Source organism: Pogona vitticeps, chromosome 2 (genome assembly GCF_051106095.1).
Source record: "Pogona vitticeps strain Pit_001003342236 chromosome 2, PviZW2.1, whole genome shotgun sequence".
Classification (NCBI taxonomy): Eukaryota; Metazoa; Chordata; class Lepidosauria; order Squamata; family Agamidae; genus Pogona; species Pogona vitticeps.
The window spans coordinates 11,873,677-11,897,896 of NC_135784.1; the positions used below are offsets into that span (position 1 = coordinate 11,873,677).

General features: G+C 42.3%; 1 protein-coding gene across 8 annotated transcripts; it reads left to right on the forward strand.

Moving 5' to 3' along the window:
• Window positions 1-1,936: 1,936 nt before the first annotated feature.
• On the forward strand, window positions 1,937-23,888 carry LOC140703813 (uncharacterized). Of its 8 annotated transcripts, none has more exons than XM_078387753.1 (4): window positions 1,944-2,174; window positions 3,728-3,815; window positions 5,364-5,451; window positions 14,614-23,888. In XM_078387753.1, the coding sequence occupies exon 4, from the start codon at window positions 14,614-14,616 to the stop codon at window positions 16,330-16,332; it is 1,719 nt and encodes a 572-aa protein (XP_078243879.1). In that variant the 5' UTR covers window positions 1,944-2,174; window positions 3,728-3,815; window positions 5,364-5,451; the 3' UTR covers window positions 16,333-23,888. The 8 variants fall into 8 exon arrangements, with proteins under 8 accessions (XP_078243884.1, XP_078243879.1, XP_078243880.1 ...); XM_078387755.1 differs by having other exon boundaries at window positions 1,946-2,058; XM_078387756.1 differs by having other exon boundaries at window positions 1,946-2,058; window positions 5,368-5,451.
• The last annotated feature ends 332 nt before the right edge of the window (window positions 23,889-24,220 follow it).

The window sequence follows — 24,220 nt, forward strand, 5'->3', positions numbered from 1 at the left end:
CAAAGTGCAGAGTCCTGCTGTGCAGGTGTTACCCCTGAAAATGGGTTCTTTATCTCCGGCGAAGAACACAGACCAAGATGCAAAGACCAGCTGTCTATTATGCCAATTTATTAAAATACACAGCCAGGGCCCAACCTCTTAAAGGCAGAGATGGACCCTGAACAATAGGAGCATAAACATTATATAGGTTTTGAGATACAGCGTTGGGGATATAGGGGTTTTGACCTGATTGGTTCTTTGGGTCTTTGACATAGGATCTTCCTGATTATTGGCCAAAGAAGTTCCAGAGGTTATTCTAATTGGTCGGACTACAATGTCCATGTTATGCCCTCGTGTCCAGTTGACCTAGGATTGAGATGTTCTCTTGAGGAGTCAAGATGTCTGCAAGGAATGCATCTGAATTATTTTTATCTCCCTTCCCCATGTTGATGTTACTTTCTTTGTATATGTAAAATAACCCAAGTTGCTAGATTTAGTGGTGTTTTGTTTTCCTCTCCTCGCACATTAGAGTCAATTATCTAGGGTATTTGTCTTCATAAATGTCCTTGATGACTCTGCCTCTGGGTCAGATGGCCCCTCTGTTGTTCTTTTGGGGAGGAAGATAGCTGAGGATATGGCCTTATATTACTCTTATATTGTTTCCTCTTGTAGTCTGGCTTATCTCACAAGTGAAGCATGTTGTAGCTTTTGAAGTGTAGACTATCCCCTTCTCCTTCTACTCTGTTCGTTTCTCTGGCCAATCCTCAGGATATGCATTTCAAGAATAAAATGTTACATTTCTGTTGCAATGATCAAAAGTAAAGTATTACATTGCTTACAAGGTACATGCATCAAAAGTTAGCATTACATACATATTAGTAAAAGGCAATACAGAGGATTCTGGGATGTTACATTTCTGTTGCAATGATCAAAAGTAAAGTATTACATTGCTTACAAGGTACATGCATCAAAAGTTAGCATTACATACATATTAGTAAAAGGCAATACAGAGGATTCTGGGATGTACACGATGTGCAGGAATGCATTTAGATATATTTGTAGCCTCTGAGCATGTTAAATATATTATGTCTGTCGGTCTACTAACACAGGCAGATGATGGAAGGTGGTGTTACGTCATTTCTCCTTGGCTGTTGTGAGCCTCCCTTTGGAAGGAGAGACGCACAATCTGGGTTGGTCCGAGAGCCTGAACTCCCTGCTCTGAGCGATCTTGAACTCAAGATGCAAGAAAGGCTCTGCCCATTTGTCTCCTTTTCTCTCCCAAGTCGAGTGCCCTGTCAGGGTCCAGACCCCCATCGATCGGGGAAGATTCTCCATCTTCCAGGTGAGGTTCTCGGGCAGGTGAGTCCTGGAAAATGGGCCTCATCCTGATTAAGTGGAGAAGAAGTCCAGCTGCCAGGATTGAAGTGCCTTATCCCCCACCCCACCCCCAAAAGTTTCATGAGCCAAACAGGACAGGTCTGCCCTGGGCTGACAGTGACCATGAAGGACGAACTGGTCAAGGTTTTGAAATTGTAATGGAGTTGGAATTTATTAACAGAAAAAGAGATGTGCGGTAAAAGCCAAACAGAGCAGATGGAATGAATGAGGGCAAGGTGGAGAGTCCTGCTGTGAAGGCAGATGATGAAAGAAGCTTTTCTCTCTCCTCAGGTATTTGTGAATAGACTCTGGTGAGGGGAACTCTTGTGTCTCATCTGAGACTTTCCTTCCAGCAGAAGTGGAAGAACTTGGGCCGCCCGGAGGAAGCTCCGCACTCCCGCCATTTTCCTCCTCTTTGAAGCTTTCCTGCCCTTCAACGCCCCCCCCCCGCCTTGATCCTTCCCTTCCATACACATACACACACACACACACACAAACACCCTTTCCTGCAGGAAGGGGGGAAGAGGAGGAACCTAGAGGTACGAAAACGAAGGAAGAGCCCCTCCCCTTGACGCCCTTTGAACGGGAGCCGGAAGCGGGGATCCTGCAGCGCCTGCCTCTTCCCCTTCGGCCCAAGAAAGGCGTCTGGAGGAGAGAAGCGGGGCTTTTGGGGGCGCCTCCCGGATCGGGACCTGGACGGAGGTGGGCGCTGGAAGGGGTGGCAGATCGCGGGAGGCGGGATGAGATTTTCAAGGGGAAGGAAAGATATATCCAGATTACCGCCAGTCTCGACGGAAGGAGGGGAGCTGCTTCTCCAGGTATTGTTGCAAGGCAGTTTTTTCCTCTGGGTCTCCTCCAGAGGGGGGGAAGGGGGATTCATCGCGTGCGTGTGTGGGGGGGAGGGGGGTTAAGGAGACCCTACCTTCCCCTGAATCCTGCCGGTGGATGCCTTCCATCTCCTCTTCCCCCCCCTTTAATGACTTAGGACCCCCCTCCCTATTTTAAAGGCTCAAAGTCCCAGGTGGGGCAGGAGAGGCAAAGGGGCTGTGCTGGGGTTAGGGGGGAAGTGGAGGACTTGGGGGGGCTGGCAGGAGAAGTGGGGTTTGGGAGGGAACGGGGTCCTCCCTGCTCTTTCCTTCTGAGGGGGAACATCTGCCAGACATCATGATTGTTTCCGGTTCTGCCGGACCTCTTGCTCTTTTGCACACTGTGTGTTTGTTTCTGTGAGTCTCTCTGTGTGTTGTGTGAGTGTGTATTTGTATTTTCCTGGATGATCCAGCAGAGAGAAGGGCTACTCCAGTCCATCTCAAGACCAGATCATGAGCTGAGGATCAATTTTAGGAAGCGGGGATGATTTCCACCCCCTTCTTGGCGGCCTCCTTGTTGTGTTGTTTGTGAACAGAGACTCTTTTTACGGAAGTCAGTCAGGAGAGAAAGCAGGAGAGAGAAGGGGGTGGATTTTCCTCCCTGGGATGTTTCCTAGCGGAGGCTGAAAGGGAGATCTCCCCAGGAAGGGTCTCCTGGTGGACGTTGTTCTTCTTCCCACAGGGCCAAAACTGTTATGGTCTTTGGGTCCTGAAGGCACAATTCAGGGTCATTGGCTGTGCAAAAGACCTGCCCCTCGCTCCTGCTTCCTAGGGAATTCGCCCTCTTACCTCCAACCCTCTCCCTCAGTTGCTGCCCCTATAAGCCCCCCTGAGGTATCCAGTGAGCTCAAAGGGAAGAGCGAAGCCTAAGCAAGGTTGGGGGTTGGAAGACAGGAGGGGAGAAAAGTCCGGAGACCTGAACTCTCCCCGAGGCCAAGGAGTGCCTTTGGAGACGCCCCCTGTGTTGGGATCCTTGAAGTGACAAAAATAACAAATGCACCCCTGAGAACAGAGGGCCTGGTGCAACCGTCAGTCCACTACATCACACAGGCTCTGGTGTTTTCTAAATGTTGATTTTCTGCTTTAAAAATTTACATAAGCTGCCTTGGGCCGTTTTAAAGGAGAAAGGTGGGGTAAAAACATTTTAAATAAATAGTGGGAAATATACATTCTTGTTTGCTGCTGCTTTCATCACAAGTGTCAGTAGGAAGCAGGTCCTGTTGCTCTCTGGTTCCCTGCTGTTGCCCCCACCTCACTGGGACGGAGGAGATTTTATCTCAGAGCCCAGCAAGAGATGCTCCTTCCTTCCTTCCTTCCTTCCTTCCTGTGGTTTCTTTGTTGGCTGCCTTTCTGTTCCTCTTGTTCTGCTGCCTGAAGAAGAGAAAGAGAGGGGATGGAGCCCCATTCAATATAAACATGACAAAGTCACATCCAGGAAGGAAACATTTTGCTTTGCTTTATCCATGAAGCCTCCAGGCTGATCTTTTCCTTTTCTTTCCTTCTAGGAAGGGGCGAGACTGAGCTGAGTTTTCTTTGTTGTTTTTGAGACGAAAAGCAAAAAGACAAATCCCACATCCCTCCAGGATTTGCAAGGTGAGTGAGATTTCAAGAGGTGGCTTAAGTAGCCTTCCCACAAACACTCTCAGTTTCCCCGACCCAGCAGGGATTTGAATCCAGCTCTCCTGGTTTCCTGTCTGGTACTCCATCCACAACACCACACTCCTTCTTTGAACATGTGAAGAGTGTTGGTGTGGGGAATTTTGCTTTACACCATTTACTTCGGACTCTGATGATAATTGATTAACAGGTAAAGTCATTTCTGTTCCCACCTTCTCTTTCAATGTCACTCCCCAGATTGGTCCACGCACAGATAGTCTCAAGAATAGACTACCGTAATTCTCTTTATGTGGGGCTTCCCTTGAGGCTGATACCAGCAGATGCAAGAGGGGCAGCGTTTCCTCAGTCCACCGCTCTCCCCCTCCGGTCGTATCCTCTGGGAAGGAGATTCCACACCCCCGCGTGGGTGAAGGTTCTTCCGTTCCACATGCTCTCTTTTCTCTTTTCCTGTTTGCGCCCAGTCTCCCCTTATCTTTCGGCTCCATCCTCTTCTCTCCCGTTTGTCCAAGTACAGAGGTTTTCTGGCTGAGTGACGGTTCCTTCCCCTTCCTGCCTCTTCTCTTGGTATTATCATGCTCTCCGAGATATGAATCCATGCTTTCTCCATCCAGAAACCTTCCCACCCTTCTAGCAATATCTTATTCTCTTCTTATTTATTATTTCTTATTATTATTATTCTGACCTCTATCTGTATTTGGCCTCCAGGCAGCATTCCTAGATGGACCCTCTACTAATTGAAAGGTGAAAGGGTGGAAAGTGTGCAATATAGGCATTTGACTTAATACAAATCCCAAGAGAGAAGTAATGTTGGAAGAAACAGAATCTGTAGAGTAACATTTTCTACCCCAAGACCAGAAATAAAACTAATTTTGGCCATATTCGTATATCCCTCACCCCTTTTTAAATTCTAACAATAGAAACAATGCTGAATTTAAATCTGCTCCTCTTTGTTTGGCCTTTCCTGAACACAAACCAACACACAGAGACAAAAGTCTAGATATAGCACATACAAATAATCCCAAACCAATAAGAACCACAATTTCAATTACAAATGGTGCCATGACAACAGAGGGTCCGGTCCATCCCTCGGTCCACTCCATCACACGGGCTCTGCTGTTTTCTAAATGCTGATTTTGTTTACCATCTTTAGTGTAGCTTTAGTTTGATTCATTTTAATGTTTGTAGTCTTGCTGTTTTTCACTGTGAAATATTGCCTTTTTCTGATGCACATATGCTCCTTGGGTCGTTTTTAAGGAGAAAGGCAGGGTAAAAATATTTTCAGTAAACAGTGGGAGACATACCATGTTGTATGCTACTGTTTTCATCACATGTGTCAGAGGGAAGATACGCCTGCCTGCCTGCCTGCTTTTGTGTTTTTTTCTTGTTCTGCTGCCTGAAGGAGGGAGAGAGATGGGGACGGTGCCCCATTCAATTGAAACATGACGAAGGCACATGCTGCAAGGAAATGTTTTTGATTTGCTTGATCCATGAAGCCTCCAGTCTGATCTTTTTCTTTTCTCCGAGGAAGGGGTGAGACTGAGCTGAGTCGTCTTTGCTGTTTTGGGGACCAAAAACAAAGAACCAAATCCCACATCCCTTCAGGATTTGCAAGGTAAGTGGGATTTCAAGAGGTGGCTTAAGTAGCCTTGCCACACACTGTCCTCTCAATTTCCCTGGCCCAGCAGAGATTTGAATCAAGGTCTCCTGGTTTCCAGTCTGGTACTCCATCCACAACACCACACTTCTTCTTTGAACCTGTGCAGAGTGTTGGTTTTCGGGGTATGGTTTTCTTTGCATCTTATTTAGTTGTTTTTTTTTTTTTTTTTTAAGATTTCAATCCTACTCACCCCAAACCCCATGGTCACCAATGGCAGTTCCTCTTGATAAGAGGCAAACCTTCCGTGGAACAGACATTAGGCTAACCGGCCTGTGGTTTCCTACTGGAATGCCATCACCTCCACTGGCCTTGTTGTTAGCCAGGCTTTCTCAGGCCCACTTGACTTCCCTCTCCAGGATGTCTGGCTTAAGGTCAGCAACCACACTATCTGGCATGTCCAAAACATCCATATCTTTCTGGTGTAATTCCTCTGTGTATTCTTGCCACCTGTTCTTGATGTCTTCTGCTTCTGTAAGATCCCTACCATTTTTGTCCTTTATCATGTCCATCTTTGCACAAAATGTTCCTTTAATATCTTCAGTTCTCTTGAACAGATCTCTGGTTTTCCCCTTTCTATTGTTTTCCTCTTATTTCTTTGCATTGCTCATTTAAGAAGGCCCTCCTGTCTCTCCTTGCATTTCTTTGGAAGTCTGCATTCAGGTTTCTTTAACTTTACCTATCTCCCATGTATTTGGTTTCCCTTCTCTTCTCTGCCATTTGTAAGGCCTCATTAGACAGCCACTTTGCTTTCTTCCATTTCCTTTTTCTTTAGGATGTTTTTTGTTGCTGTCTGCTGTACAATGTTATGAGCCTCCATCCATAGGTATTCAGCCACTCTGTCCATCGAATCTAGTTCCTTAAATCTGTTTTTCACTTCCACTGTGTATTCATAATGGATTCGGTTTAGATTATACCTTACTAGCCCAGTGGTTTTTCATACTTTCTTCAGTTTAACCTTGAATTTTGTTATAAGGAGCTGATGTGGAGAATATAATCAATCTGATTTGGATATTGACCATCTGGTGATGTCCATGTGTAGAGTCACCTCTCATGTTGTTGGAAAAGTGTATTTGTGATGACCAGCTTGTTCTCTTGACAAAACTCTATTAGCCTTTGTCCTGCTTCGTTCTGAACTCCAAGGCCAAACTTCCCTGTTGTTCCTTCTATCTCTTGGCTCCCTACTTTAGCATTCCAGTCCCCTAGAATGAGAAGAACATCTTTCTTTGGTGTCAGTTCTAGAAGGTGTTGTAGGTCTTCATAGAATAGATCAGTTTCAGCCTCTTCAGCAGTGGTGGTTGTCTGCTGGCTGGCAGGCTGCAGTTCCGGATGGGGGGGTGTAACAGCCTCCTTACACCTCACAAAGGGGCCGTTACGTCACACTCAATCACTCTTGTTCCCACTGCCACCAACCATTCCCTCAAATGAAGCTTCAGGCCAAAGTATGATTTCAAAATAAAAACTTAGGTTTATTATGTACAAACAAAAAGGAATGGTAAATCACTTGAATATAAATACTTTAATCACTATAATATTATAACTTTCACACACACGCTCTCACAGACCCTCACTATGTAGCACAGTTCTTATCTCACAGTATCTCCAAGCCCTAACCGTCCCTATCTCAAAGCCCTATCTCACAACCCTATCTCAAAGCCCTATCTGAAACTCTCACACCATTCACTCCCCTTATATACAACAGCTCCACCCCTTACGTCCCACCCTCCGTCACGCCATTGGTAGATGACTCACAGCTTCAGCAGTGACGGGCAGGTAATGTCATAGTTGTATGTAACAGGGGGTGCAAGAGGTGCTGTCTTGAGGAAGAGCCAGCGAGCGAGGCATGCTGCTGGCCCTTTTCCCCAAGCGTCTGAGCTGCTGCTGAGCAATGCCTGAGAGCGGAGCTTGCTCCAGGCCCGTCCTCAAAGAGCGCCTCCAAGCTATCAACAGCAGCTGCCACCACCACCGCCTATTCCAGAGAAGCTACTCTCTGGCTCTCTTTCTCTTTTGGCACCCCCAGCACCAACCCGGCCAGTGGCCGCCTCAGCACCTGGCAGTGCTTCCCCCTCCTCCTCGTCCTGCTTCAGCTGCCTCAGCTCTGGAGGCTGCCTGGGTTCACCACGCAAAGTTTGCTCCTCTGTCATGGTGGGGGTAGCTGCTGTTGCTGAGTGTGCCTTTTTTGAGGGGGGCCTCAGAGGAAGGTTGCCAGACCTCTGTGTGTGCACACGCATGCTTGTGCATGCATGTGTGCACTTGTGGGGGGCCACCCCATTCTGTTTAATTTCACGGGTACTAATGGTTGCTTTTCTCCTTTGGCAAGGCGATTCTGTGAGGGGTTTTCTAAAATTTTATCTCATGCCCTCCTCCCCCCGAATAGGCCGTCCCCGGCACTCCCACCCTTCTCCACTTCTTTGTCCTGCTGCTGGTGGTGGTGGTGGTAGTGAAGAAGGAGCTGGAGAGGGTTGTGGCTGGCAACGAGGGCTTGCACGCTCCTCCTCCTCGGAGCCCCAGCCGGGCTAAGGAAACTCATGGGCGGCTTCCTCAGGCTCTTGCTCCACATGGTGGAAAATCTGATGCGGCCCACCCTCACCCAGACTCTGCCTCCAATGGACCCCAGGTAAATTGAGTTTGAGACCCCTGTCCTAGAGAGAAAAGTTAAAGAAATCAACCACACACACAAGGATGTCTGCCAGCAGAGTCCTCCATACACACCTCTGGATCCAGCTCTCTCGGAGTTCTCTCTTTCAATAAACTTACAAGCTCACAGATAGTTGACAGTATACAGATAGGACAATGGTTGCATAATGCCATTAGGATTGGCCGAAGAGAGGCTTTGAAGCTAGCTCACTATCACTATGAGAAAGAGGAAGGATGGGTAGACATGTCTCCTCTCAGAAGCAGCTCTGATATCATCCGGGAGATTGTGCTCTGTGACTGTAAAATCAGCCAACAGCTTAGCAACCTTGGGAAGGGCCCAAGGGAAAGGCACGTAAAACCGGTACTCCAAATTTGTGAAGTGCTTGATACGCTGGCTTCCCTTTGTCACATGGTCTGCAATCGTAGAGTAAACGTTCCCAGCAGAAGTATTAAAGAAGTCAAGCAATTTAGGCATCGCAGTGGCCTTGAGAAGAAGCGCCTGAACTGTACGTGTGATAAGCAGATACAAAGAGTCAAAAAAAGAGGAAGTTGCCATTCTACTGTTTAACCCCTTCATGAATTTGAGTAACGGATGATTCTATAGGAATTTGAGGCCCCTGGACTTCATCAAACAGGGGTTAGAAATCATGTGTCCTAAGGCTCATGAATACACGAGCCCAATTTAAATTTTCAAGAAATCGCTGCCTTTCTAGCAATGCAAATTGTGATGGAGTTTGTAGTCCTTATAAAAACATGGAACATGTAGTCTCCAGGAATTGGCTTGCCTAATAAAAATTTGGAGATGCTGTGTGCACCTGCTCTGAAGCCATGTAAAGACCTGTTTGCCGAAAGCAAACCGTATTTTTCCATGTATATACTTTTGTCTAAAATCTTTAGACTAAAAATTGAGGCTCATCTTATTACACGGAAGCTGAGGAAAGAAAAGAGGCAAAAGCAGGGATCAAAGCAATCTTCAAGCACTTTGATCCTTTCCCCCTACACTTGCTAAGCTCCACTTATTTTTCTTAATTTTGGATTAGAAAAATTGGGGGCATCTGATACATGCGGCGTCTTATACATGGAAAAATACAGCAGTCAAAGAAGGAGAAATAGAAGCAGGGAGAAATTGATCTCCCAACAAAGTTTGATCCATGAAATGACATGTAAACAATGCAAGGTTTCCCAAACAAGGTGTCTCTAGAACTAGATAACCAGCATTCCACATTTCCTGTGGCAAGACGTTGTACTTGTGAGAAGAATGGGAACTGTGGTACATAGGGATTGTTAAAGCAGATTATTCCCTGTCTTTTACTGGTTGATTAGCATAAATTTCAAGCCAGTCTGTTTTCAATATGAAATCTACAGCACCTGGTTCATAATGTGCTGTTGCCAACTTCTGAGTTGCTTTGTCAACAGGAGCACTTTTAACAGTAGCAAGTTGAATTTCTCAAATTGGGATGCTGTTTAAAAACATGAATTCTCATTATCAATGTCTCTTTGGTCCAAAATGCAGGAGGAACAAAAGCGAAACCCTGGGAATTGCTGCCAAGGTGTTCAGGGGATAACATTTTTTGCTTTGCCTTCCCAGAGAAGATTGGAAGGGCATGCAGAGGGAGAATTGCAGGTGTTCCAGCTACAGTGGTGCCTTCCCTTAGCAACGTTAATTAATCATAATATTATTATTTATTTAATCCGTTCCAGGAAAAAATGTCACTAAGGGATTTCGTCGCTAAATGGATTTTAAAATGTGTTTAATGTGTTCCTATGGGCTTAAAAACTGACCTTATGCGCATATCCTCTATTGTGGTGGCCATTTTGGGTGCCTCTAAAGCAAGGCAAAACAGCAGTCGCCATTTTGTTTTTCTGGCGGCCATTTTGGGACTGCCGATCAGCTGGTCGAAAACGAGGGCTTTGCGATGATCACTTCCGCGGGATCATTGCAAACCAATTTTTCCCCATAGGGGCCATCGCAAAGCGATTGCTTTTGCGATCACAAGAACAGTGTCAGAAAGCAATTTCATTGCTCAACCGAGTGATCGCTATGCGAGACACCAGTGTAATTGCCTAGCTGAGCCGGGAAGGAGTGAACTGGGAGGGGGGAGACCAGGAGGGAGTGTGGGAATAGAGACTGTTGCGTCACAAGGCAGGAGAGAGGGGGAGAAGGGTGGGGAGTAATAGAAACTGTAGCATCTGCATTGGCAAGCAGGACAGAAAGAGAAAAGGAGGGAGTGGGGGGAAGAAGATGCATTAGAAGCTGTGCAGGGAGAAAGGTTTGATGGAGACCATTTTGAGGGTATTCATCAGGGAATTTGGGAGGTTTGGGAGGCCTGACAGGGGGAGGATTTTTGGGCTAGTTAACAGAAGAGCTTGTGGCTCATTTCTCTGAGATAGGAGAGGATTTTCTAGCTTTGAAATCGCATACATGCAAATGTGTTAAGAATTTCATGTGAAATTCCCTTGGTGTTGTGAAGTTCCTCCCTCTGGATAGAAGGGGCAGAGATAACTTATCTCTATCAATAAACTTTGCACTAGTTGTTGAGATGGGTCATTAAAAAGTTTTCCCCTTTCCCCCCTCATCCTAGTACAGTTGTGTTCAAAATTATTCAACCCCCAATGCTGTAAAGGGGTTTAGGGACTATAGTGTACATTTGGAATTGTATTCAGAATGAAATCCTACAAGGACGTTTTAAAGAACCAAATGCAACTAAAATAACATCAATTGTTTATGTAATACAGTAGTAAATGTTTCTTTTGTGGTTTCTTCATTGCCACAATTATTCAACCCCTTAAAGACTACCACTCTGAAGAAGAGAGGTTCATTCAGGTGTTTTCGATCAGGTATTGAAAACACCTGTGGATGTCACCGAGCACCAATCAAGCATAATAAGCACCAATTAGGCAGCTTTAAAATGACTGTGATACTCAGCTCCTTCTAGACATTTACTGGTGTGGTTACAAACATGGTGAAGTCAAGAGAATGGTCCAGGAAGACAAGAGAAGAGGTGATTTGTCTTCACAGGAAGGGCAATGGCTATAAGAAGATTGCAAAGAAGTTAAACATACCAAGAGACACCATAGGAAGCATCATTCACAAATTCAAGGCAAAGGGCACTGTTGAAATGCTACCTGGTCGTGGAAGAAAGAAGATGCTGACTTCGACTGCTGTGCGCTACCTAAAGCGTAGAGTGGTGAAAAGTCCCCGTGTGACTGCTGAGGAACTGAAAAAAGATTTGTCAGATGTGGGTATAGAAGTTTCAGCTCAGACAATAAGGCGCACACTGCGTAATGAAGGTCTCCATGCCAGAACCCCCAGGCGCACCCCCTTGCTGTCTCCCAAGAATAAGAAGAGTCGACTGCAGTATGCCAAAAGTCATGTGGGCAAACCACAAAAGTTGTGGGATAGTGTTCTGTGGACTGATGAAACAAAATTAGAACTGTTTGGGCCCATGGATCAACGCTATGTTTGGAGGAGGAAGAACAAGGCATATGACGAAAAGAACACCTTGCCTACTGTGAAGCATGGCGGAGGGTCAATAATGCTTTGGGGCTGTTTTGCTTCTGCAGGTACAGGGAAGCTTCAGCGTGTACAAGGTACCATGAATTCTCTTCAGTACCAGGAGATATTGGATGAAAATGTGATGCAGTCCGTCACACACCTGAGGCTTGGGAGACGTTGGACCTTTCAACAGGACAATGATCCCAAGCATACCTCCAAGTCCACTAGAGCATGGTTGCAGAGGAAAGGCTGGAACATTTTGGAGTGGCCATCGCAGTCACCAGACTTAAATCCGATTGAGAACCTCTGGTGGGACTTAAAGAAAGCAGTTGCAGTGCGCAAGCCTAAGAATTTGACTGAACTGGAGGCTTTTGCCCATGAAGAATGGGCGAAGATACCCGTAGATCGCTGCAAGACACTTGTGTCAAGCTATGCTTTACGTTTAAAAGCTGTTATAACTGTAAAAGGATGTTGTACTAAGTACTAAGATTGAATGTCACTTGGGGGTTGAATAAAAACTAATAATGATGTGAGCACAGAAAAGACATTTGTGGTTATTTCATTATAAACTTAAGGTTATATTTCTCTGACCTACAAGTGCCTCTTTCATGTAAATGTAAGCAAGATGACTGAATGATCAAAATCAATGTCAAAATGGCCAAAACATTCAATTTCAGTGGGGGTTGAATAATTTTGAACACAACTGTATATACAACGTGTTTGATTTACATACGCACACAGGCCGCCATGATGCAGGAGCATCGTATCAGTGGCTAACCTCTGTTGCAAACCCATATTCTTCCGGGAAACTACTTCAGCCTTTAATTTTGCTTGTATCTCCATAGTGACATTCTCCAAGAGGTCTATGGCTCCTGAAGTGTTTTATACAAATTCTGCCAAGGTGGGAATGTCCTTACAGCTTTCTGTCACCTCTACTGCTGGAAAAAGGTTCCTTCCCATTTGAGTCCCTGTTGACCATTTCCAGGCCTCCGGAGCTGATCTTCTAGCGATATCTGTGGCTTGAGTAGAATAACTTGTATCTGATTTAATTCATTATTCAAGGAGGGCTGTTCGGGCAGCGGAATCTGCCCAAAGTCATATGTTGTGGAGACAAATGCAAAAAAACTCATTTAATTTCTCTGCAATCTCTGACCCCTTTCCCTCTCTCACCATCGGGAGGGCCAGCCGCTTCTGTAGCAAGTTTTATGCTTCTAAACTATTTAAAGAAGCCTTCGTGAATACATATTTAAAGAAGCTTTTATTATTTCCCATTATATTGCTGGCCATATGTTCCACAAGGTCTTTTCTTTGCCCTTCGTATAATCTTATTATATTTCTTTTGCCAGAGTTTGTGTACCTTTTAATTTTCCACATTTGGAAAGAATTTCCATTTATGGAAGGGCCCCTTCTTTCCTGTTAATGTCTCTGTAACTTTAGTAGTTAACAATTGAACTTAGTTGAGCCCTCCCCCCTTTTTTGCGGTATACACTACCACAGGGCCTCTACTACTGTTGTTTTAAAGAGACTGCATTTACTCTGGAGATTTTTTTAAAAACCTTCCCTTACAACTTCTTTCTACCTTCCTCATCTGAGGGAAGTCCACTCTTTGGAAATCAAGGGTTTTTGTGTCAGATTTGCTTGACACTCTCCCCCCAACATGCAAGGAGAAAGACATGGCCGCATGGTCATGATTCCCTAGCGATTCAGTCACATTCCTGTCCCTAACCAGGTCCCGAGTACTGTACGATATTAGATCCAGAGTTACCTGTCGTCTGTTGGGCTCCATGAAGAATTGCTCCAAGGCACAGTCCTTTAGCAAGTCAAGAAACCCAGTCACTCTTTCTTGACTCGTGCACACATTGACCCTGTTGATGTGAGGAGAATTTGGGTTCCCCATAATTACAATCTTGTCCCTTTTGGACACCTCCCTGATTTCTCTGTGCATTTCAAGGTCCACCTCAAGTTCTTGGTCTGGAGCATGATAGCACACACACACGATACACTATCTCATTGCTCCTTAGCCTGGTAGTTTAACCCACAGTGGTTCTATGATGGAGTCAGACCCACCATCCATCTCCATTTGACCTAGATGGCCAACCCACCTCCAACACACCCCTCCCTATCCCTCCTATAGAGTTGATAGTCTGGGATTGCATCATCCCACTGTTTCTCCAAATCCCACCAGGTTTCCATTATGGACACTATATCACTGTTATCCCTAGCCACCAAATGTTCCAGCTCTCCCATCTTTGCTCAGATGCTTTGGGCATTTGCATAAAAGCACCTGCATATGGCGGTCCCCCACGAAGGGCTGCTTGTTTGCTTCTCCTTCCAGTGGACCAACAATTCCATCCCATTATGCTCTCAGTCCTAATTACTATACTATCATCACTTTGTTGTTCTTGATATGTTCTTAATAATCTCTGTATACTTTGTCAATTCCCGCCTTTGACCACTAACTGCTCTTTACCCGTTCTCAAGTCCAATATTCTAGCTGCATCACATTCATCCACTTTCACTCTTCCTTTCTAACACTGACCTGTTTTCCCCCTTATTATTCATTTTTGCTAAACAGTCCTTTAATTCAAAAGTTTGTTTCCTCTTTAATCAACTTTGATTGCTCTTTAATCAACTTTCCTCTTTAATCAACTTCTGTTTTTCTGGAAACTAATGTTACAATCATTGGGGACAATTTGAGAAGGAAAAGAAATCAATATACTTTGAATTTCACGTACCTCTTTGGTTGTGGAAATGACCATCCCTTCATTACACCTCCCTCCAAAAGGTCCCTCAGTGGAGAGCCCTTCCAGCCTAAAGCCCAAAGTTAAACTCTCTGGACCGGCCTCATCTCCTCCCTTGTTCTCTTCTCTCAACTTCTTGCCTGTCTTTCCTTCCTCCTCCATGACTCAGGCAGAGACCGAACACATCATTCCTTATTTCTGCAAATTGTGGAAGTGGTTGTTTCTCTTCTTTTTCTAATCTAACAGATGATGAAGAGAAGAAGAATTGCCCAGCAACATCTGGGGCAACATGGGCAGGAACTCATAACCAAAGAAGAAAACAGAGAATTGAAAATCCAAGTTGGCAGGAGTGGACATCACATGAAAGAACTCACGCAGCGGAGAAACCACATAAACAAATGTAATCTCAGTAGACATCGTATAACTCACAAAGGGAAGGAACTGTATCCATGTATGGAATGCGGAAAGAGCTTCAATCGGAGTGATACCCTTAGGTTATATCAAAGGACTCAAACTGGGAAGAAACCACATAAATGCATGGAATGTGGAAAGAGCTTTAGTCAGAGTAGTCACCTTAAGTTACATCAAAGGACTCACACTGGGGAGAAACCACATAAATGCATGGAATGTGGAAAGGGATTTAGTCAGAGTGGTGGCCTGAGGTCACATCAAAGGACTCACACAGGGGAGAAACCACATAAATGCAAGGAATGTGGAAAGAGCTTTAGTACAATTGGTAACCTTAGAAAACATGAAAGAACTCACACTGGGGAGAAACCACATACATGCATGGAATGTGGAAAGAGCTTTAGTCAGAGTGGTGATCTTAAGTTACATCAAAGGACTCACACAGGGGAGAAACCACATCAATGCATGGAATGTGGAAAGAGCTTTAGTCGGAGTGGTGGCCTGAGGTCACATGAAAGAACTCACACTGGGGAGAAACCAAATAAATGCATGGAATGTGGAAAGGGCTTTAGTCAGAGTGGTGATCTTAGGTTACATCAAAGGACTCATACTGGGGAGAAACCACATAAATGCATGGAATGTGGAAAGAGCTTTAGTCGGAGTGGTGGCCTGAGGTCACATGAAAGAACTCACATTGGAGAGAAACCATATAGGTGCATAGAATGTGGAAAGCGCTTTAGTAGCAATGGTGCCCTTAGGTTACATCAAAGGACTCACACAGGGGAGAAACCACATCAATGCATGGAATGTGGAAAGAGCTTTAGTCAGAGTAGTAACCTTAGGTTACATCAAAGGACTCACACCGGGGAGAAACCACATAAATGCATGGAATGTGGAAAGAGGTTCACTGTAAATTGTCACCTTAGGTTGCATCAAAGGACTCACACTGGGGAGAAACCTCATAAATGTGTGGAATGTGGAAAGAGCTTTAGTCAGAGTGGTGTCCTGAAGTCACATGAAAGAACTCATACTGGGGAGAAACCACATAAATGCATGGAATGTGGAAAGAGCTTTAATCAGAGTGGTGTCCTGATGTATCATCAAAGGACTCATACTGGGGAGAAACCTCATAAATGTATGGAATGTGGAAAGAGCTTCATTCACAGTGGTGCACTTAGGTTACATCAAAGGACTCACACTGGGGAGAAACCGCATAAATGCATGGAATGTGGAAAGAGCTTTAGTCGGACTGGTCATCTTAGGTCACATGAAAGGACTCACACTGGGGAGAAACCATATAAGTGCATGGAATGTGGAAAGAGCTTCAGAGAAAATGTTCACCTTAGGTTACATCAAAGGACTCACACTGGGTTGAAACCACATAAATGTATAGAATGTGGAAAGAGCTTTAGGCACAGTGGTACCCTTAGGTTACATCAAAGGACTCACACTGGGGAGAAACCACATAAATGCATGGAATGTGGAAAGAGCTTTAGTCTGAGTTTTAATCTTGGGACACATCAAAGTGCTCACATTGGGGAGAAACCACATAAATGAATGGAATGTGGAAAGAGCTTTAGTAGCAGTGGTACATTTAGGTCACATCAAAGGACTCATACTGGGGAGAAACCACATAATTATTATTAGGGGTGGGTGGCTTCGGAGAAGGTCACCCCTAGTTGCATGGAACTCAGATCTGGGGGAGCAGAAAGCAATGTCTCCCCTAGAGTTTTCTCTTCCAAAGACAGAGGATTCCTTAGACGCCATCTTTGGATGTTGCTGCAGCTGTATCCTCCGCTGGTAGGACACAGGGATCAGACCTTTGAAGAACTTTGAAAAAGTGAGTTACTGAAATTGGAAGCAAACGACCGAAGGTTTATAGCCAATGGGAGAGACATAACTGTGAGGTTAGTTAAGCACGGAACCACATCCGTACTTGTATTACATCTCCACAGAGGCTGCTTCCCATTGAGGAAAGGAGGGGAGCAAGCAAGCAAGCTTAAAAGCGAAGATCTTTTAAGAAAATAAAAGAACTCCAGACGAAAAGTGATAAGAGACTTTAATTGTAAAGGAAAGAAACTTTGGGTGCTGTAGAAGCGGACTGGAATGCCTGCAGACAGTTGTGGGGGAATCGGATGGGGCCTGATGTAAACAGACTTTTAAAGTTTTCCAAGCCCTGACCATCAACTCCCATGAAGAGTGATTGCTTTACAAAGCTGAGTTGTGACAATAAAGAATCTCCCTGAGACAGTTTAATTGGCCTGATAATATATCAGTGTCGTCTGGAGAGCGTCAAAAGTAAAAGAGGACTGAGAAGCCTTCAGATAGGAGGACTCCATTTTTATTACCGGACACAGTCAGACTAGCCAAGATTGCCATTTAAGAAACGCACAGAAGGACACACTTGGATTATAAAAAAACCATTTGGATTATAAAAGGTGTTAAAATGGTTTTGACTGTTTTAGTCACCCATTTTAACATGAAGATTTGGGCTCTCTTCTTTCTGTTTTCGGGTATTGCTGTACACTTCGCTTGATAAGGAGGCTATACTGCAAGAACTAAGACTTTTTGATCACGCTGAGGACCTTTTGTGGCTGATTGGAACTTTTTTCCAGCAGGCTGAAATCTTCTAGAATAACCATCACTTTTTAATGAGTAACTAGAGACCTCTAGTGACTGGCTGGGAAACTGCAACAGAGTTGTTTATTATACTGTGGTGGGTGTATTTGATTTTATGTCTGAATAATTTTTCCTGAGCTGTGGTACAGTTTTCAAGGGGTGGAAAGGGCTCTTTTGCCAGAAACAAGAAAGTAGATTGTTGTTGTTGTTCTTTTTTTGTTCTTCTCCCTATTTTCTAGTTTTTTCCTAATAGAAAGAAGGAAGGGGGGAAAAAGAAGAAGAAAGTGGGAACTAAAGCGGAAGGGAAACAACATGGCATCAAGAAAGAAGGAAGACTCGCTGGGTTACACCACTTCAGGGGCAGCCAAATTAATGACCCCAGACCCTTTTAGAAGTGCGATGCAAGATTTGCAATCTAACATCATCAAACAATTTTCGGATCAGATCCAGGAAGTGAGAGTATCCATTGAAGGCATAGACCAAAAGATCAAAAACGTTGATGAAAAGTTAGTCTCTTTTAACCAGGCTGTAGGGAAGGTCGAGCGCAGATTAGACAAGGCAGAACAGGACGTAGAGGACATCAAAACAGAAAAAGATGAGATGCAGTCACATCTTCTTACATTAGAGATGGAGAAAGCCTCTTATTTTCTGAGGATTCAGAATCTGGAAGAGACGCCGGGAAAGACCCCACAAGAATTAATAACATTAATTCGGAATGACTAAAGAGGAGATACAAAATTTGATTGAAAATATTTTTCGACAGGGGAATGCTTATACGAGGAAAAACAAACTGCTAAAGGAAATCCATATAAAATTTATGGGAAGAACAGTAAAAGAAAAGATTCTTAAAGCCAATAGACAGAAGGACTTGACAATAAAAGGAACAAAAAAATATTTTGAAACAGGTGCCTTGGAGCATGCGGAAAAAAAAGACAAGAATATCATTTCATCACCAAAATATTAATCGACAGGAAAATCCCCTTCTCATGGCAAGTACCAGAAGGAATATACTTGACGTGGGAGACCAGAAGACACAACCTGAACAGTAAAATGAAAGCCAGAAGTTTCTTAATAGAAATGAAACAAAAACTGAAGTTGACTGAAGAGGAATTACAGTGGATGACCGAAGACTCAGAAGAAGAACAAGGAGGAGAAGAAGAGAGGCCAAAGTTGTCCCCAGTAGCAAGGAGAACTAGAAGCAAGGAACAGAGAGATAAAACGGGTAGTAAGAAATGTGCAGATGGCAGAACAAATTAAGTTTCTCTCAGTGAATGTCAAAGGGCTAAACTCACCTCAGAAGAGAAAGAAAACATTTAACAAACTTGTTAAAACAAAGGCGGATATCATTTTTATTCAAGAAACTCACATAAAAGAAAAAGATAAAAAATTGTTAGTAATGCCTAGACTAGGGGAAACCTTTATAGCTTCAAATCGACAGAAGAAGAAATGAGTAGCAATATACATTAAGAAGCATTTAAAGCCAAAATTGGTCTTCACCTCAGAAGATGGGAGAATACTGATGGTGAAATCTCCTATGACAGAGAAGAGATACTACTGGTGAATATATATGCACCAAACGAATCTCAGCACAATTTTTTTCTTCAACTGAAGAATCAACTAACTCTGAAGGCAGAACAGAAAATATGCATCATGGGTGACTTTAATGCAGTAGTGAGCAAAGAAAAGGATACATCTATGAGCAATGGAAATGGAAGGAAAAAACAAGGAACATCATACCCAAAGTATTTTTGGAAATGGCAGAAGAACTAAGCCTAATCGACATATGGAGAACCAGAAATCCAAAAAGAAAAGATTACACATTTTATTCCAATTGACACAATTCCTGATCAAGAATAGATAACTGTTGGATTTCAGCGGAACTCATCAAGTGAATGAAATTGATATTCTACCAAACACATATGCAGATCACAATCCAATATGGATGAGCTTAGGACAAACGTCAAGAAGAGGCTCATGGAAGTTGAATAGCCATCTATTGAGAGAAGAACAATTTTTGAATAAAATTAGAAAGGAATTAAAATTCTTCTTTGAAATAAATAAACCCCAAGACACAGAGATGACAGTGATATGGGACGCCGCGAAAGCATTTTTTCGTGGCTGGGCAATAGAATATGATATACAAAGAAAAAAGGAGAGGAACAAACAATATCACACTTTGGTAATGTCCTTAAAAAGGGACAAAACGGAACTAAAAAATTCACCAACTAAAAAGAGTTTATTGAATAAGATAAATATTTTACAGCATAAAATCAATCTGTTAGAACAAGAAGAGATGGAGAAAAAAGTAAAATTTGCGAGACAGAACTTCTTTGAGAATGCAGATAAGCCAGGAAGATGGTTAGCATATAGAATAAAAAGAGAGATAGAAAAAACAAGAATTGCGGAAATATTGGATAAGCAAGAGAAGGAAATCTATACACAAAATGAGATCGAAAAAGAAATAGTAAAAGTTGATGCTGGCCTTTATAAGAAAAGAGAAGTAGAGCAAGAGAAGCAATTGGAATACTTGAATAAATCTCCAAATGGAAGCTTGACCCCCAGCAACTTGAGAAATTAAACAAACCAATCACAATGGAGGAGATTCAAGAGGCTTGGAAAAAACAGGAAAATGGCAAATCCCCAGGACCAGATGGATTACCATCTGAATATTATAAGACGTTTGAAGAAATCTTAAGTCCGCAATTTAAGAAGTTAACTAAAGTCATTGAGTCCAAGGGGGTAATACCAAATACATGGATAGAGGCACACATCTCATTAATACATAAAGAGGGGACCGAAAAGAACAAAATCAAGAATTACAGACCAATCTCTCTACTAAATGTTGATTATAAGATCTTCACAGCCATCTGGGCTTCAAGATTAAAGGAAATATTAGGAGAAATAATACACAAAGACCAAACACGTTTCCTTCCCAAAAGGAAATTGTCATCAAACATAAGGACAATGATAGACATTTTAGAATATTATGAACTACATCCAGGAAAGCAGATGATGTTAATCTTTCTAGATGCAAAGAAAGCCTTCGATAATGTCAACTGGGAGTTTATGATGTTATAACTAAAGGAAATGGGAGTGGAAGGAAAATTTCTACAAATAATCAAAGCAGTATACTCTAAGCAAGAAGCCAAGATCAAGGTCAATGGGAATTTAACGGAGAGTATATCGATTGAACAAGGCACAAGACAGGGTTGTCCGTTATCTCCTCTTTTATTTATATTAACGCTGGAAATCCTAAATAGACAGATAAGAGCTAATGAAAGTTAAAGGAATAAAAATTAGAGGCAAAGAATTTAAGGTACAAGCTTATGCTGATGATCTGGTAATAATACTTGAGAACCCTCAGGGAGACCTAGAGGAAGTAATGAGAATCATAGAAGATTATGGAGAAGTGTCAGGTCTCCAAATTAATCATCAAGAAACAAAAGTTATGATTAAAAACATAAAGAAGAAGTTGGAAAACTGTTGAGGGAAATTAATTTTGAAGTACTACAAAAAATAAAATATTTAGGAGTCATCATCACTAAAAAAACCAGCAACCTAATGAAAGAGAATTATCTCAGAATACAGAAGGAAATTCAGAAGAACCTGGAAGATTGGAGTAAGCTACAGCTATCATTGATGGGAAGAATTGCAACGATAAAGATGATGATTTTGCCTAAACTACTATTTCTTTTCCAAAATCTACCAATATTATTAAACTTCAAATATTTTAAAGAATTGAATCGACTGACAACCAAATTTATATGGAAGACTAAGAAACCAAGAATAAAACTTAAGCTATTACAGGACTTGAAAGAAAGGGGAGGTGTAGGACTTCCAAACTGGCTATTATATTATAAGGTGTGTGCGATGACATGGATAAAAGAATGGATAACCCTGATAAACCAAAGATTATTGAAACTAGAAGGGTATGACCCAAGCATGGGCTGGCATGCATATGTGTGATATGGGAAATATAAGGTACAATAATACTTTATGGAACATCGTGTAAGGAGAGCATTGGGTCTAGAGTGGTATAAATTCTGAGCACAAACATAAGAAAACTTCATTATGGGTAGCCCCCATAGAAGCCTTTACGATGAAAGTATTGAACCAGAAAGGGATGATGTTAACCTACAAAGAATTACTTAACAGAGAACAAAATATAAAAAGTAAGCAAGAATTAGAGGAACTAGGGGTGGCAACAGATTGGTGGTCATTGAATAAATTAAAAGCAAGATATAAAAAAAAGATAGAAATTTGGGCTTTTTTGAAGGTGAAGTACAGGTAGATAAACTGGATCTATACTGATGAGAAAATAACAAAGAAAATGTATACATACTTATTGGAATATGAACTGGAGGATGAGAGGGTAAAGGAGACAATGATAAAATGGGCAAGGGATTTCGGCTATAATATTGACATTGATCACTGGACGATGATGTGGAAAGACTGTTATAAAATGATCAAGCCAGTAAATTTAAGAGAAAATATCCTCAAAATGTTTTATAGATGGCATTATATTTATTTATTTATTTTATTTATTTATTGGACTTATATACCGCCCCTTAGCGCTACAAGCACTCTCCGGGCGGTTTACAATTTTTAATTATAAAGGCTACACATTGCCCCCCCAGCAAGCTGGGTACTCATTTTACCGACCTCGGAAGGATGGAAGGCTGAGTCAACCTTGAGCCTATAAAACTGACAAAAATGTCAGAAGGTAGCAGTAATATCTGTTGGAAATGTAAAACAAAGTAGGAATTTATTACCATATGTGGTGGTCATGTGAAAAAGCCAGGGTTTATTAGTTACAGTTGTGGGAAATGATAAAAGGAATCATTCAAAAGAAATTAAACTTTAAACCCGAAATAGCATTATTAAGTATTATGCCAGAAATTACTGATAAGAAAATCAAATATTGTTTGATGTATATATTGATAGCAGCTAGGTTACTCTGGGCCCAAAAATGGAAAAGTGAAGACATACCTACAATGGAGGAGCTCCTGAAGAAGTTGTTGGACATTACAGAACTAGATATATAATCAGAAACACTATGAGATCAACCAAGAGACTATGCAAAACAACGTTGGAACTTAATACATGCTTGGGCCCGGGGACAGACTTCAAGATAGGGCAAAATGATTGATGGGCTTTGTTTTTTTCTTTTTTCTCTTTCAGTGCTCTCTGGAATTTGGAAAAGTTGGGATGCAATGAGGTCTGAATCTCTGTCCTAGAAGGGAGGGAGGGTGTGGGGTGTTTGCACTGTGTTTTAGATATTTGTTTGTAGTCGAATTAAAAAAACTTGCATATGTAAAAAAACAAAATAGATGTGGAACCATATGCTAAAAAATGAGAATACCGTAAGCACATATATTTTGCAATAGGCGCTTTTTCAAAATTAGTGTAAAAATAGAAAAGGATGGATGTTCTAAGGCTAAATGATGAAAGAAAAGCAAGTAGTGAAGAGAGAGTAGCTGTCATTTGTTTTAGAAGGCTTTATCCTCCTAAATAATAACAGTAATGGATTTTTAAGAGGGTACCAATTAATGTCTATTCTCTATTTTTTATGAACAAATATATATATAGTCTGTATTGTTCATGAAGAACTAGGTGTTTCAATGCTATTGTATTGAGAGTATATTGCTCTGTAATGGCAGGGATTGTTGGAAGGAGTGGAAATTTTGGTTTTTCAAGCTCTGGTCTCTGCAGGCCCTGGACTGCACTGAGCCAGTGGTGACCAAGTCCTTTGATCCTTAACATCTGAGCTTCTCAGAGGCTGGGAAACCCAAGCCTTGAGAAGATTTGGTTTTTCTGACTGATGCAGAACAAAGGAATATAAATATTGGGGGACACCTCACAAAAACTGTTTTTAGAAATGAAAGGAGAACCGTAGATGTTTGTTTTCATGGAGTACAACAGAACCATGGAAATGATGCCAGGTGAAAGTCCTTGGAGGAGAGGAAAGATAACTATCAGGCAGGGACAGCCAGCAATGGATTTTACACATGCCTGGGTGAGAACAAAATTTTCTCTGTTTTAACAACACAGAGCCAAATATTGCTGTTTTTCTTTGTATACATTTATTTTTAATGTTTAAATACTTTTACATGTTTTTCATTAAAAATTATAAACTTCTTTCCATTTTTGATTGTATTCTTAGAAAGTATGAAGTCTTCTGAAGATGTATTCTCTGTCTTTCTAGATTATGACCTCCAGTGTTTTAATGTGTTTGTATTTTAGATTCAAGCACATATTAAGTTTTCCCTATTACCTAAAATTAAATTCCTGCATCTTTTTACAAAGTGCAAGGATATATTTTAAATAAGCCTGTAGTTTTTGTATAACAGTATGATGTTTGGATTTAAAGATCTGTACCGACAGGCTTTTCCTCATGCCTGTAAGACTGCCTTGCATACTTTTCTGGATTTAGTATATTTAAGTATGGATGCAAGAAATTATGTAAATAAATGAACTTGTACAGAATTAAGAAATTTTGGAATTGCCTGGAATCATTGCAACAATGAAAAGACTTCTTATGAGATACCCAGATGAGCTTCAAACACCTTGTCACTGGTTGTCTGTGTGAGGGAGAGATTTGGGCTGAACCCATCCTGACTGGATTGCCGTCCTTTCTTGAGGAGAGGAGGGAGAAGCCCACAGAGCCCTAGAGACAACATAGGGCCCGTCAGAGAAGTACACCTCTATGGGGAGAATGGGAAGATAGAGAGGTGAGAAGGGTCACAGAGAAGAACATGAGGATATAGAGATACTTCCGAGTGAAGTATCAAAGGTTGAGACCAATGAAAGAATGGGAGAGCCTGGA